The 15205-nt window shown below is 38.9% G+C and overlaps 1 protein-coding gene across 13 annotated transcripts in view; it reads right to left on the bottom strand.

The window, feature by feature from the left end:
- Positions 1–15205, bottom strand: part of RYR2 (ryanodine receptor 2) — a 415779-nt gene that overhangs the window by 298267 nt on the left and 102307 nt on the right. For all 13 annotated transcript variants that reach the window (XM_032184912.1, XM_032184915.1, XM_032184916.1 and 10 more), the window contains exon 2: positions 5817–5936. In XM_032184912.1, the coding sequence (XP_032040803.1) occupies positions 5817–5936 (120 nt within the window). The remainder of the gene's footprint in view (positions 1–5816; positions 5937–15205) is intronic.

Genomic DNA, 15205 nt, shown 5'->3' with positions numbered 1-15205 from the left:
CAGTCCTGGCTATCGGGGGAGGTCCCAATCGACTGGTGGCTAGCAAACGTGACGCCCATCTACAAGAAGGGCCGGAGGGCAGACCTGGGAAACTACAGGCCTGTCAGTTTGACCTCAGTGCCAGGAAAGCTCATGGAGCAGATCCTCCTGAGAGTCATCATGCAGCACTTGCAGGGGAAGCAGGCGATCAGGCCCAGTCAGCATGGCTTTATGAAAGGCAGGTCATGCCTGACGAACCTGATCTCCTTCTATGACAGAGTGACGCGCTGGGTGGACGAGGGAAAGGCTGTGGATGTGGTCTACCTTGACTTCAGCAAGGCTTTTGACACCGTCTCCCACAGCATTCTCCTCAAGAAACTGGCTGCTCTTGGCTTGGACTGGCGCACGCTTCGTTGGGTTAGAAACTGGCTGGATAGCCGGGCCCAAAGAGTCGTGGTGAATGGAGTCAAGTCCAGTTGGAGGCCAGTCACTAGTGGCGTCCCCCAGGGCTCGGTGCTGGGGCCGGTCCTCTTTAATATCTTCATCGATGATCTGGACGAGGGCATCGAGTGCACCCTCAGTAAGTTCGCAGATGACACCAAGTTAGGTGCGTGTGTCGATCTGCTCGAGGGTAGGAAAGCTCTGCAGGAGGATCTGGATAGGCTGCACCGATGGGCTGAGGTCAACTGCATGAAGTTTAACAAGGCCAAGTGCCGGGTCCTGCACCTGGGGTGCAATAACCCCAAGCAGAGCTACAGGCTGGGAGAGGAATGGTTGGAAAGCTGCCAGGCAGAGAAGGACCTGGGAGTGATGGTGGATAGTCGGCTGAATATGAGCCAGCAGTGTGCTCAGGTGGCCAAGAAGGCCAACGGCATCCTGGCTTGTATCAGGAACAGTGTGACCAGCAGGGCTAGGGAGGTGATCGTCCCCCTGTACTCAGCTCTGGTGAGGCCGCACCTCGAGTACTGTGTTCAGTTTTGGGCCCCTCGCTACAAGAAGGACATGGAGGTGCTTGAGCGGGTGCAGAGAAGGGCGACAAAGCTGGTGAGGGGCCTGGAGAACAAGTCCTACGAGGAGCGGCTGAGGGAGCTGGGCTTGTTCAGCCTGGAGAAAAGGAGGCTCAGGGGTGACCTTATCGCTCTTTTTAGGTACCTCAAGGGAGGCTGTAGCGAGGTGGGGGTTGGTCTGTTCTCCCACGTGCCTGGTGACAGGACGAGGGGGAATGGGCTTAAGTTGAGCCAGGGGAGTTTCAGGTTAGATGTTAGGAAGAACTTCTTCACTGAAAGGGTTGTGAGGCATTGGAACAGGCTGCCCAGGGAAGTGGTGGAGTCACCATCCCTGGAAGTCTTCAAAAGACGCTTAGATGTAGAGCTTAGGGATATGGTTTAGTGGAGGGCTGTTAGCGTTAGGTTGGAGGTTGGACTCGATGACCTTGAGGTCTCTTCCAACCTAGAAAATTCTGTGATTCTGTAATTCAATGGCAAAAAGCGCATTCTCTTAATGAATGGACTAGCAATCTCTTTACATATAAAAAGAAACAATCTAATTTTAAAATATAAAGAAATAGATTTCAGTAGCCATTGAGTTGACTACTCATATATCTTGTGTTACTAAAAGGAATGGTCTTGCATACAGATTTAAAAGTACAACTCTAGTAAAACAAAATCACCTACAGACCATCATCAAAACAGAGGTTCATATTTTTGGCCCTTTTTCTGATACTAAAATCTTTTCTTCTGTTAAAGCTATAACATTTCTTAATCAAAAAAGACCTGCAGGATGAATAATGGGATGAGATGTGGAAACTAAGCATTTTAAAGTTTGTCTTCAGATTGTCTTGTGGTTTTTTTTTTTTGTTTGTTTGTTTGTTTGTTTTATCCTTGTTGTTGGTGCTTATTGAATCTTAAAGTTTTGATGGTTGATGTGTTTTACATTCCTAAGACATTTGGAAAGTGTAATCTATACATAGAACAACATCTCTTTTGAGATACATCTCCTTTGAAATTTATAGAGATTAAAAAATAATCATTTTTCACTTGACCTACTTCACATTTTTGGATGACATTCACATATTTATCTTGTATTAGCACTGCTTTACACTTAGAACTGTCTATTAATAAAATTACATGCAATTTAGGCATGACATCTTATTTATTTGTTATTTTGTTCTTGAATATACACAATGATCTGGAGGAATTGGATTATGTGCTCTGAGCAACATCTGGGAAGTTGCTATACATTTGAAAGATAAACAGCAATTACAAGGTAAGTGTAGCAAATACTCTTACTTGCCTTCCAACATTAAAAAAAAAAAAAGAAAAAAGAAAAAAAGAATATAACAGAGTTAGGATAAAATGCTAAGTAGCTTTTATCCCATTATCAGCAAAAGCTAGAAAATATTCCCTGGTAGAACTCAAAAGAACAGCTACAAAGACACATCCCTGATTTTTCCAGGGCTAGCACTGCCACTAATCAAGAATCTCACCACTCTGTGTCCTTCACAGCTGCAATCCAATCCACTGACTTCATTTCAGATCACAAATGCATTTGCTATACAAAGTCCCAGTACCACCTGACCCAGTCTGGGGTCTGACTACCATGTCTCTCTTGTGCCAGAGACCACCTGGCACTGCTCTCCAGGTGTGGCCTCACTAGTGCTCAACAGAGAGGAAGGATCACCTCCCTCAGCCTGCTGGCAGCACTCTTCCTAATGCAGTCCTGGATATCCTTGCTCTCTGTGGCAAAGGCTTGCATTCAACTTCCATGTCCATGAGGTCATGGCATCTGAACTCACAGCTGGTCCTGCTTTGGGAAAGAGGCTCCTTTAGAGACCTCCTTGACATCATTTCCAGCCTTCTACAATCCCTTATTCACATATCAATCAACCTTCTTCCTGCAAGATAAACCTTCAAATAAACCTTCTTCCTGCAAGAATGACCAAATCAATGTACAAAAATATTCCCAAACTTCCAAGTATAACTGTAGATTGAAATATAATTCTACAAGACACCGTTGTGAGGTAAGATGTATTTCTTCTCAGAAAAACTCCCATACCATATTCAATAGCAAAAGACGTCTCTCCATTTGCTCTAATGGAAAGAAATCAACCTGAAGCCTAAAAACAAGCTGTAAAGTAGCTCCAAACATAAGTGAATTATTTAAAAATTAATATTAAAAAAAATAATAAAATTTATTGCTTGCTTATTTAAAAAGCAAGCAACACATTATGAGGGTACACCAAAATAAATAAATAAATAGTAGACCCACAGAGCTAAGAAACAGTTTTGAAGTGTGAGCACTGGAGAGGAACTCATTATCAGGGGTGCACTGGTGCATTGATAGGACAAGGAGTAATGGTTTTAAACTAAAATGAGAGATTTAAATTAGATATTAGGAAGAAATTCTTCACTCCGAGGGTAGTGAGGCACTGGAACAGGTTGCCCAGAGAAGCTGTAGATGCCCCATCCCCGGAGTGCTCAAGGCCAGGTTGGATGGGGCTTTGAGCAACCCGGTCTGGTGGGAGGTGTCCCTGCCCCTGGCAGGAACAGGTGGAAGGGGGAGGTGGAAGTAGGTGATCTTAGGGTCCTTTCCAACCCAAACCGTTCTCTGATTCTGTGTCTTATGTGTCTACATAAACTGATAATGCTTATTAAAGTGTTTATTAATTTAGCCCAACTGTCATCATCCACCTTTTGTTAGTATGCTCTTTTCAAAATCTCCAGTTTTCAAATGCTAAGGGAATCTATACAGCCATCCACAGAGACACTTGCGTTGTAAACTTGAACAGAAGCAAACTTCATTAAGCAATTTCCATAATGTGTCTGCCAGTGCTATTGTTGTAATGGGATGAGAACAGTCAGTAGTTGCCTAAGTATTCCATCAGTATATATCTTCAGTGTGACTGTTATTTTTGTAGTATGAATTATTCAATGATCCTAGGGCAAGAAATTGCATGTGAAAAGACATACTAATAAAGCATCAGATACATCCCCAGAAGCCACATCCTGAAGGATGTTTAAGAAAAGCAGGGGATTGTATAAGGGACTCTGAAGAATATAAGCCCAGGATGATAGCTGAGTTCTATTACTGATGTTTGACCTATTATTAGTGCTTGGTACCTTACCCTTGATACCTGGCTGTAATTAGGATGCAACATTACTGTTTGCATTAAAGTGTACCACAACCCCATTACAAATCAAGAACAGTCTTAAGGACACCAGAGAAATTTTTTAGCTGTCTCAGAAAACTCTTCTGGAACCTCTTTTGAATTACCATATGCCTCTTGTAATGTTATCTGTACTGTCTCTTAAATAATGCAACAGTAAAATTGTATGGTCACAGAAATTAGAAAAAAAAAATATATATATATATATATATTTATTCCCATTTACCAAATCCTTAAAGTAAACTTGACTGCAATTTATGGCTCCCTCAGTATTAGCATCTCCAAATTACTTTAAATGAGCTCATCCTACGAACTGTCAGTTTTAAAAATTAAAAAATGTTTGAGCTGCATGGGTTTTTTTTTGCTTGCCTTTTCCCCCAAGCTCATGAACAATGAGTAGAATAAATATTACTTCACCAAACATCCAGAAAGGGCTGCATCAACAAGCAAGCATAGGAAACTGATATGAAATTTACACTGTATTCCTTAAAGACAAGAACATTCAAGCATTTTATATAGTGTGAGAGAGACCGTAGATTTAATATCCAAGCTTACCGAGTGATAATAAATTCATTAAATAGATTTTTCTGACCTTACAGGTGATTAGCACTGCAACCACTTCCATCCCAGCACATCTTTATTGTTAAAAATATTCACTTAAAACAGAGTGGCACGGATAAATTCATCAAAATCACTGCTATTATAATGAATCATTAATATCCTAGTGAAAAATTTATTGTGATGAATAATACATTCAAAATGATGAGATAGAAAATGAAGCATTACTCTGCAATGTACCAGAGAATCAAAGGGATGTTATACATGTTGGCAAGTTAAAAAATATCATTTTCAGAACTAAATCTTTCTAGATATCTTTCCAGATACTTTAAATTTATTTCATTTTCTCACCAAACATATTGTAGTCGAACAAATATCATATATGTTAAACAACATTCTTCCTTTCATATAAATCCAAAGCCCAGGTACATGCACTGCTCTTCTCACAAAACCCATTTTGCCTTCAGAAGCCACATTTTTGTATTCTGCGGCGTTTAATTCAGCATATGTAATTGTGAAATATAGCTCCTTGTTCAAAACAAATAGCAAAATTATTTTTTCAAACTACTGCATCTATTACATATAGAGCAGAGTTAGCAGGATTAGAAAATGTACTGATTAGATGAGCTGACTTTGCTACTTGCATCGTTACTGTGCTAGGTTAAGGAATTAGAAGGATTTAAAATGATAATCATGTCACTGTAAAAGGCATAGAATAAAAATTTACCGCATGTAAAATAAAAACTCTCCTTCCTGTGACTTAAAAAACAGAATAATCAAACAAGTCTTTGCATTGCAGTACACAAAAGTTGCACTGCAGCTTACTGCCACAGAGTTCTGACAATCACAAAAACAAGCACATTACTGAGATGGACTTGTGCAGCTAGTTAACTTTTAAAGGCAGCCCAAAACAGAAAGCACAGCACTAGAGTTCGGGCAAAAGGCCATGACAAAAGGACAATTACATTTAGAAGGGGAATTAAATATTTGTCATACAAGTGACAGATTTATTTTGTCCATTCTCCTAGACAGATATGTGTGTATTACATCAAAGCAGGGAATATTATAACTATATACTTGCTTCAGACAGGACATTTTAAATAGTCAGTGGTACCTTAGAATTTGATGTGGATTCCAAAAAGCAAAGCCTGTTGCCAAATCCTTCTGCAGCAAGACACAGTTTCTGTTGCTCCTTGTGAACTGTTGCAGTGCACTGCAGAACCACTTCATCATCCTAACAAAAAAAAAAAAAAAAAAAAAAAAGAGAAACAAAAACAGAACAGTGGTTATGCTTCTGGCTCAAGACTTAGGGAAACATCTACAAAGTCATTGCTAAAATCAGAAACAGTTATCCATGAACACAAGCAGAACTGAATCTCAGCATAATTTTTATTCTTTGAGTTAAGAAAGTGGGCAAATCAATGAAAATAATTATAATTCCTACATATATGCTCCTCCTGTTTCTTTATAACAAAAATCAGCATGCATGAGATACAGATGTTGTGGGACTAAATCCTTGCAGTAACATAATCAAAGGGAGATGTTGTAAAATAAATAAATAAATAAATGAAAGAACAGATGCAGATCTCTATTTAAATCCGAGTTCTACAAAGTAGCATACAATGTGCAGAATCCCTTGGAAGAAACATGTTTTTTAAAGCACAAAAGGATTATTTCGTAACCTTAATTACACTTGATTTTTTTTTTTTTTTTTAAAAAAAGGTAAACAATAAGAGCATTAGATTGAAGCTACACAAACATTGTCTTCCACTTCCTATCCCTTTTTCCTAAACAATCCCACTGTCAGAAGGGAATCCCCAGTAACCGTGTCACCACCATACATTGTGTTAGCATTGTTTAAAAAAGGGTCACTGGAGAAGATTCCAGCATTGTACTTTCACAGACAGATGCAGACAACAGAGTAAGACTCTTTAAACTAAATTTCTACCAGTTTAATTAATTATGTTCTACCACTGCACACTGATTTTAGAGCAAGTCTGAAAAAGAATTCTACATATCCCATCTACACAAATCACTCTGTGCCAACAGCTTCAAAAATATGCTAGTTTTAGGTAAAGTCCCTGACATACTTAATTTTAGTTAATCATCTAATGCACCATATCCTTCTCTGCTCAAGATGACTGCAAGCCAATTATGCACTATCACCAAGCACACATATATTATGTAGATGCTGATTGCTGGAGGATTAAGAAAAAGAATATAGCAGCTGCTAGATTTCCCGAGACACAAACTTTCTCAATTCATTTTGCAAACATTTTCTGTTATTTTGCTGCACAGCAGAGTACATGGCTTATTTTGTTAAATAAATAGCTCACAAATGAAGACTGATTTCTAACAAAATGCTTACTGATTAATGGAAACCAATAGTGTTGGGGAACTTTTCATTCTCGTCAAGGTGGCGTTGATGAAATTGGCACAGAAGGGGTAAGAAAGGTGTGATACCACTGTCAGATTATGTTAAGGGTGATTACAGAGAATGGCATATTTACTCAGCTCTAAGTTACTCTGCATTTCAATGCACATCATTAGAGAGGACCTCAACATACATTCTTAGAGAAGAATTCAATATAAACTCTGCCTTGGATTTAGTCTTCCAAAATTTACTGACTACATGTTCAGAGGATTCCTATACACACAAATTTTAATCATGTTGCAGAATTATATTAAGACATATAATTCCATTCTGTTTCTTTAGAGAAAGAACTAAGTGGGTAAGCATCTGAGCCATGTCTTTCTAAACTTGTTTCCAAACCAGCTAACCTTACCTAACTCCAGTATTAGAAGAGCTAAAAATGTGCAACTTCCACATTTGAAGTCACAGCCTCCAGAGACTTTCACTGAAGGTCACTTTCCTCTCACATGAAGAAAGCTACACCATGCTTCGTATCAAACATGTACTAGAGAAAAATATTTTTCAAATACTCTTACACCTTGAATTACAAAATGTCTCAAACTGCTCTATTTCGTCATCTTAACTCCTGAGCATTTTCACATCCATGTTATGCAGATGAATTTTAGATCATTACAATTTTTTCTGTCAGTCACTGTCAGATGTAAACTGATTAAAGTAATTTACGCCTCAAGGGGCTATAACTGCAGCCTTCAAAAGGTAAGACTATGTATTATTATGTAAGCAGATACATTCCTGTCTACCTCTTTCCTACCTCTCCTCATCCAACTCTGAAAATGCAGGGGTCAACTCAACACAAAGGTGATGACAGGAATAGCATCATCTTTTAAACATCTCTGTCAAATGTTGAGCTACTTAGCACCACAGTGAACTAAAAGGAGCTGAAACAAAGCAATTCCACGAAGCCAGCTCCAAGCACAGATGTTTGCTTCCAAAATATAATCACTTGTAGTAACTTTTGACCCATTGGAAACTGAACTTCCAAACAAACCATGTTTTAAGACATGAAATTCTTAAGAAATTCTTTTCTACATACTCTCAATATTAGATGCCTAGCCAAAACAAGAAAATCAGTTACTGGTCTTTGTAATTGGTCAATGTAACAAAAATGTTAATAAGCAATGGTGTGTGCCTGCCATACTCAATGAAATTATGTTAACACCTATTCAATTTAAGTAAAATCTGATTAAAAACAGTATCTGTACTCTGCCATAACAGACAAAGTTGTATTCAATTTCCACTTCATATTCAAAACAAACATAACAGATTATATGAAATGTAGTATTGACCTAAAAAAACTCCAGAAGAGTTTGGATGGAAAAGCAATAGCACAGACCTAAAATCCCTGCAGACATTTGCAGGGAATGCCAGATAGCTCTGTTACTCTCCTTTTGCTGAATAATCATCACTTCAACACACACCTGCCAGTTTCCTCCATGAAAATTTGAAAATTTGTTATTATTTCCATCCCAATTCACTATCACCATAGCAGCCTTCATGACTAAGTTCAAAGATGCTGCTTTGTCTTTTTTTTTCTTTCCAGTTTTCAGATACAGAAAAGTACTGAGATTAAGGGAAATTAGGTGCCAGTAACAAAAAAATCTGTGCACAAAGTGGTGCTGCCATTTATTATCAAATGTGGAAGACACTCACTGTAACAGCAGCTGAGCCCAGCATCAGATATATCTGCACTTACTGCAAGTAAGAGTAAATCCATGTTGAAAAGCTGCCCATTTAGTGTAGACATGTTAGTGGATGGCTTGTCCATCTGCCCTCATTCATTCTCCAGGTCATGGTTTGAACTTCCTCGTAACACTCTAGGGAATCAGGCAGTAAGGGTCATCTCTGCTCCACAAGCAGCAGGAGAGGAGCAAAGACAATGCTGTCTACCCACAAGAACAGAACAAGCTCAAGGGAGAGCAGAATCATTTCTTAGACTTCTAACCTGATGATCTGAGTCAGAAATCTCCCAAGCTTTCTTCTCCCAAGCACCATCTCCTCCCTCCATTACCTTGGAGTAATCCATTAATCTCAATAAATCCTGCAGTGTCAGCCAGCACACCACTTCATAGTTTTAGAGATATCATATCTTCCAGCAAAAAGATATTTTGCTTTGTATTATGTCCGATATCTGCATTGACTCAAACAGCTTCAGCTTTTGATATCACACAACTGCATTTATCATTTTGATACTTATAGAAGCATTTAAAAAAAAATAGGCAGATGTTATCTATTTTACAAAGCCCTATTTGTTTTTTAAACATGCAATTTTGAAAAGCAAAGACTGTTACTGAACAAAGAACAGCTCCTAGCAGATTCTTAATTATATCTATTCATTATGGGCTACATAATTATTTTCATGAAACATATATACTTACAGAAACTAAACAAGTAATGGAATGGTTTAGCAAAGAAACCAGTAAAATAATAATAATAATAACAACAACAACAAAAATAACAATGAAAAATTATCAGCATCACAACATTTTCTACAGCTAAAAATGTTCCCTAAAACCAAACCAGCAACAACCTGCTGCTGGCAAAGTGCCTGCTCAGAACTGCATTCCAGAAGACCAAACTACGGAGGGAAGAGCACAGGGTTGCTGTCAATGTACAATATTAAAACATCAAGTACTCAAAGCTCCTTAATAACACTTACTTTCATTTCCAGTGGTTATTTGACTTGTTTGTAAAATCTATTCAAATATCCTAAGATTACATGACATGTTTACTACCCAGTCAAGGATAAGGTTAGTTTCTTGTGACACACAGCATGCCCTTGTATTTATAACCAGTATGTTTTGACTAGGTATATCTTTCCAGGACTGGCAAATTCAAGTTATGACTGAACAAAGAAATACATACTTCCTTGTAATACACAGTGTGACTCTTTGCCCCCTGAAAGCCTGAAAATTTATACCTCCTGTGTAAAGTCAGTTCTGACTAATCCTTAACCTTCTCGATATGTCAGTTCTATTAAAGGACCAAAACTGGCTGACTGGATTGTAACAGGAAGGCTTCATCTACAGCACTAGAGCTGCTAGCTATACAGATGTAGGTGTGGTTTTGATGGTGGAATTTTTGCATTTTAAGCATTTCTTTCAGAACCTGCTAAGTTTGGGGGGGGGGGGGGGGGGGGGGGGGGGGGGGGGGGGGGCTGTTTGTTTGTTTTTCCCTTCTTCACATTCTAGTACCTTAAACTTTCAATAATTATGCATGTTTTTTAAACTTCTGAATTCTGTGCTTCAGCTCATTATGTCATAACCTTGACATTTACATTTTGCTTCCACTTCAGGATAAAAACAGGCAACAGTTTTCAGCTATTTTACATGATTTTTTATATTTTATAGTTTACTCCCTCACAGAAAACACAGGAGGCAGAACATGAGCTATTACTAACCTAAATAATTTGTTGTACTCTTTGTAATCTGTCCATAATAATTAATTAGTATGTCCACATAATTACGTCACAAAGACTTAACACTGACCATGTGATTTTACTGCCCTGTGAGAGTATACCAACTCTGAAATAGCATACAGACCACTGAATGTCACATTTGCAAAATTTAGAGGTTAAAAATGGTAAATTATGCTAGTACACTCAAACTTTCTTCTCCTGCTGTTTTATATGACAAATGCTGCAGTTAGTGGAATATTTCCATCGACTTACATACGCTATAAATCAGGATCTCAGCACAGACTTTACTAGCTCAGTCTTTAATAGCTTCCTCAGCCTCCACATATGCACTGTTCTGCTTCACTGCATTCCATTTACTGTTCAGCTGTGCAACGAGCATAGGTGCCACATATCCTTTAAAAATAGGTTACAAACAGAAATTAAGCCTGTACAAACTGCTTACTGCCTAAGAAAACTGCAGAATATTTCTTGATTTACAAACTTTACTTCAGCCTTGTTGGTATAAGCACTAGATTAAAGAGTAGAGTAGCCATCTGTAAGGCCTATAGGCCATCAAGTACACAATTACTTCCACAATTACTGGCAACGATATACCAGTGGGATCCACTAATTCATCCTCTAAAATGACCCTTGTGATCTGTCCTACAGAAAAAAAAATAAATTGTTTAATGCTAGGCATCTGAATAAAACACACCAACCAGGCAACCTTCAGTGCTGATGGGAGCTCTAATCCTAATTGCCTAAGAGCCTCATTCTCTGTGTGCTTTGGAAGAAGGTAGAAAGCAACAATGCAAAAGTAATGCATTGAGATGGAGCTTTTCCTTCTTCAAATCCCTGCTGACAACAAACAGAAGCCTGGATGAATAGGATTCATTAAATACTACGTACATAATGTGCAAGAACCATGTTCAACAATGATTAAATATCTTGTCAACAATCCCATGGGAAATACCAACAAAACAAATACTCAAAGCCTAATGATACTTACTTTAACTACTAATTCTATTATTGACTGACCAACCAGTGTCATCAAACAGCTACCAAGCTCTACTTTGAAATACCATCCAACCAGGGAGGCTACCCTAGAATTCCTGATGACTGAATGCAAAGGAAGCCTATGACAGAGGGAAGAAATGGGCCCAAAATTTGATTAGTATATCAGACCTTAAATCACAACTCTATAACGTTCTTGGTGGCAGATGACCAAGTGTTGCAATAGTTAATAGTACAAACAATAATAGTAACCTCCTCAGCCATCAAGAATTAGTGCTCCCGCTCTGTAAGGGAGCGCAACCCTTAGGAACTGAAAACAACTTCAGCAGAGTGCTCATCCCTTGGGTAGGGAGACAGGATAAAAAGCAGTGATAAGACAACATTGCTATAGAGAAGGATCTGGTGGTTATGGTGAAGTGAATGCTGAGCATCAGTCAACAACACCAGGCATCTGTATAGAAACCAAAATCTCATTTAATCAGAAGAGGGCAAGTGAATACAATAGTAGTGATCCTCTGATTCTTAGACTTCACACTTAGGAATGGTAAGGCTTCAGCTGAAGCGAACAGGTCATTTTGACCCTTAGTTTCAAAAACAAGTAGGAAGAAATTTTCTGCGGACAGCAAAGCATTTTCACTGACCAGTTTAGAAACTTCATCATTACAAGACTCTTAAAATAGTGCAAGAGGATCTAGGCATAGCTAAACTTGCCTTAGGATGAGAGGGAAGAACAGATTTTGTAGTCACATTATGCTAATTAGTCTGGACACATTTTATGGTACATACTTTAGTTTTATCCTGTAGGAGGAGTAATTTCATAAGAATTCAACATTATTCTAACGGAAGTATCCTTTGGGACAGAAAACGCCATGCAAAATAGGTGGAGTTCTAGAGGACCAGACCAGATGGCAGCTCTTGCTACAGTATTGGGAAGTGGGCTGCTAGTACAACCACTGCTTTATTTCCTTCTCCTTCCCTGAAAAGCTCTTACTTAGTCATCAAAATTATTTTGCCAAATTACAGCAAAGTCATGCTGATCTGCAGTACTAAAGACATGTGGCAGTTTAAAGAAATATTTAAAAATCTTGAGTCACGTAGATATTCATCACTTGTCAGAAAAAAAAGTTTTCACTATCGAATGATACAAAGAGCCTGTCAGAAAGAAATCTCTATCTACAAGGAAAAACGAAAAAAAAACCTGTCATGTGCACCACTTAATTGAGTGATGCTGTATGGCAGAGCAGAGCTTTTCCAGGACTTTCACATCAACACTGAGCAGAGAAACTCAGGCACAGGCCCTTGGCTTCTGCAGGCACCAGAGAGCAATGAAACACTCCATCAGAAGGCAGAGGTCCAGATCTGAATGAGTGGCTCCAGCACACTCAGGTACCAAGAGCACCTGCTATGCTCTGCAAATTACTTTGTCAAGAAAGAAAAAAAAAGAAAGAGTTTTATTTGAGCACTGTAGAGATAAACTAGGTATCTGTACCCTTCAGTTGTGCATGCTAAACACCTGCTCAAATGCTCAACCCACTAGTGGTGTCACAAGTGCACACAACACTGAAACAATTTATTGTCTGCATGCAACGTCAAAGCTTCCTCTTCTGGCTCTTGATTCCACTGAGTCGGCATCAAATGGTGCCACAACTGCTTTCAGCTTTGTGCGCACATGTGCTAGTGTGTTTGCTTTGGATTGAGTTCTACTAAAAATACGTCTGTAAATGAACATATTTCCAGTTGAGATGACTCACATTTATTATTTCTCACTGATTAGCTCTGTGGTCCTACAATCCTAAAAAATGCCAAGTTCAGCTGTCAGTGCCTAATAATAATTTTATCTGTCTGTAATGCTAGTTAACAGTGGATAACTCTGCATCTGACACAGTTGACGGAAGGGGGGGGGGAGGAGGAACATCTGCAATAAAGTATGCTTATCAAATTAAACAGAACAGCTGGTGGGCTGATGTCAGCTTCTTAAAAGCTCCAGTGTGTCAGATTTATCTGTGATGCAACTCCACTTATTTTAGGAATTTGGTAAGAATGCTGTTATGTTACACCCTCACTCACTTGTTCCAGGATACATCTATTCTGCAATCGAAGGCATAATTACAGCACAGGACGTATCTATGCTATATATGATCCCGCTAGTGTGAATAACAGTAAAGACAGAGATGAGAGCATGCTAGAAAAGGTGTCCACAAGATTCTGCAGGCAAACACAAGAACGTTATATCTATGACGTGAGCCAGGCACTTATCAAGCCAACTTTAAACAATGCCAACTTATCTCATAACCCTACGGTGCTCAGTCCAGTATCTAAAACTGCTATAACAACTGAAGGTTTTCAGTTTTCCAACATTTTTCTGAGAAATAATTCACTCATCTCAGATATAAAACAGTGGCACGTGTTAAAACAGTTTGTTCAAGGTCCTACAATACTTAGACTCAAACTGAACATACTCCTTTTGGTGTGTTCCTCCTGTCCCATTCACAGGCTCCCCAGAGCAAGGAGGTTTTGACAACACAGTTCTCTCACAGATGAGACCCTCTTATGCATGGTGTGAATGCCTCCCCTCTGCATCATCACTTCATGCAATACAGGAAAAAATTCGGCAGCCCTCCGTCTTCTGTGTTGTGAGCAGATTCAGGAGGCTGTCAGTAATACCACCATCTGCTTGAGTTTGCAAATTCAATCCTAGATCACTTTCTCTTCCCTTAATCCTTTTTCAGCACTATTTCTTGAATCATTCCACTTCAGTGCTCTGCCTGCCACACTGATATTTCACAGCTGCCCAATCAATCATACAAATTTTCCTCTAATCCCCAACCAAAAAGATTCACCAGCCACCGTGTTGTTTTTGTCTTTCTGAAGCAAGGTTAAAGATTTATTCTAATCTCTTCTAATGCTCTGCCAATATATTTCATTCTAAAGCTGCTCTAACTTACGAGATTCACCCTTTCACTTCACACATTCCCCATGCAACGCTTTCTTGTCACTATGAGAAGTCTACCACCTTCCTGAATTCTTGCTTCTTAGACTATTTAATTCCATTTTGAAAAATTTTCTCAGGCTGCTGTTCACAACCTTTTTTTCTGAGCATTTGTGATTTATGATTTATTCTTTTCTGTAGACCATTAATGAAAGTTTTAAGATCTGATACAGTATCCTCCCATGAACAACTCCAGAATGGGTGTTACCAATTTTGAATCTCTACTCAGTTTAAAATATCATAAAAGGGCCCTCAAATTGTACCTCCTTTCTTCACTTCACCCCACTGTTCCAGCTTTGAAATGATGGTCTGAAACTGCATCATGTTATGAAATCCCAGGCAATCACTACTCTGAAAAGACAGTTCCTAGACACCTTCACTACTAAGTGTAAAGGAGTTTTTGACCCTCCCATTAAAGAGACTGGCTATCCCTCCATGAAACAAACAATATGCAATCTACCCCACCATTGGTGAGTTGCTGGTCTTCCACATTCCTCTCTCCTTAACCTGCCCTCACGTATATATTTCTCAAAACATCAATAATGTACAAAATAAAGACTGCAACAGTCTTAGAACGCTGAATCACAAACTTGGTTTCAAAACCACTACAAGCCAAAGGACCTAGACATCAGAAAATTATCATATTCCATAGTGACATTGCAGTTGAGGGGA

This window comes from Aythya fuligula, chromosome 3 (genome assembly GCF_009819795.1).
Source record: "Aythya fuligula isolate bAytFul2 chromosome 3, bAytFul2.pri, whole genome shotgun sequence".
Taxonomy (NCBI): Eukaryota; Metazoa; Chordata; class Aves; order Anseriformes; family Anatidae; genus Aythya; species Aythya fuligula.
Note: the sequence above shows the minus strand (reverse complement) of the source record. Positions and strands in the feature narration are given on the sequence as shown.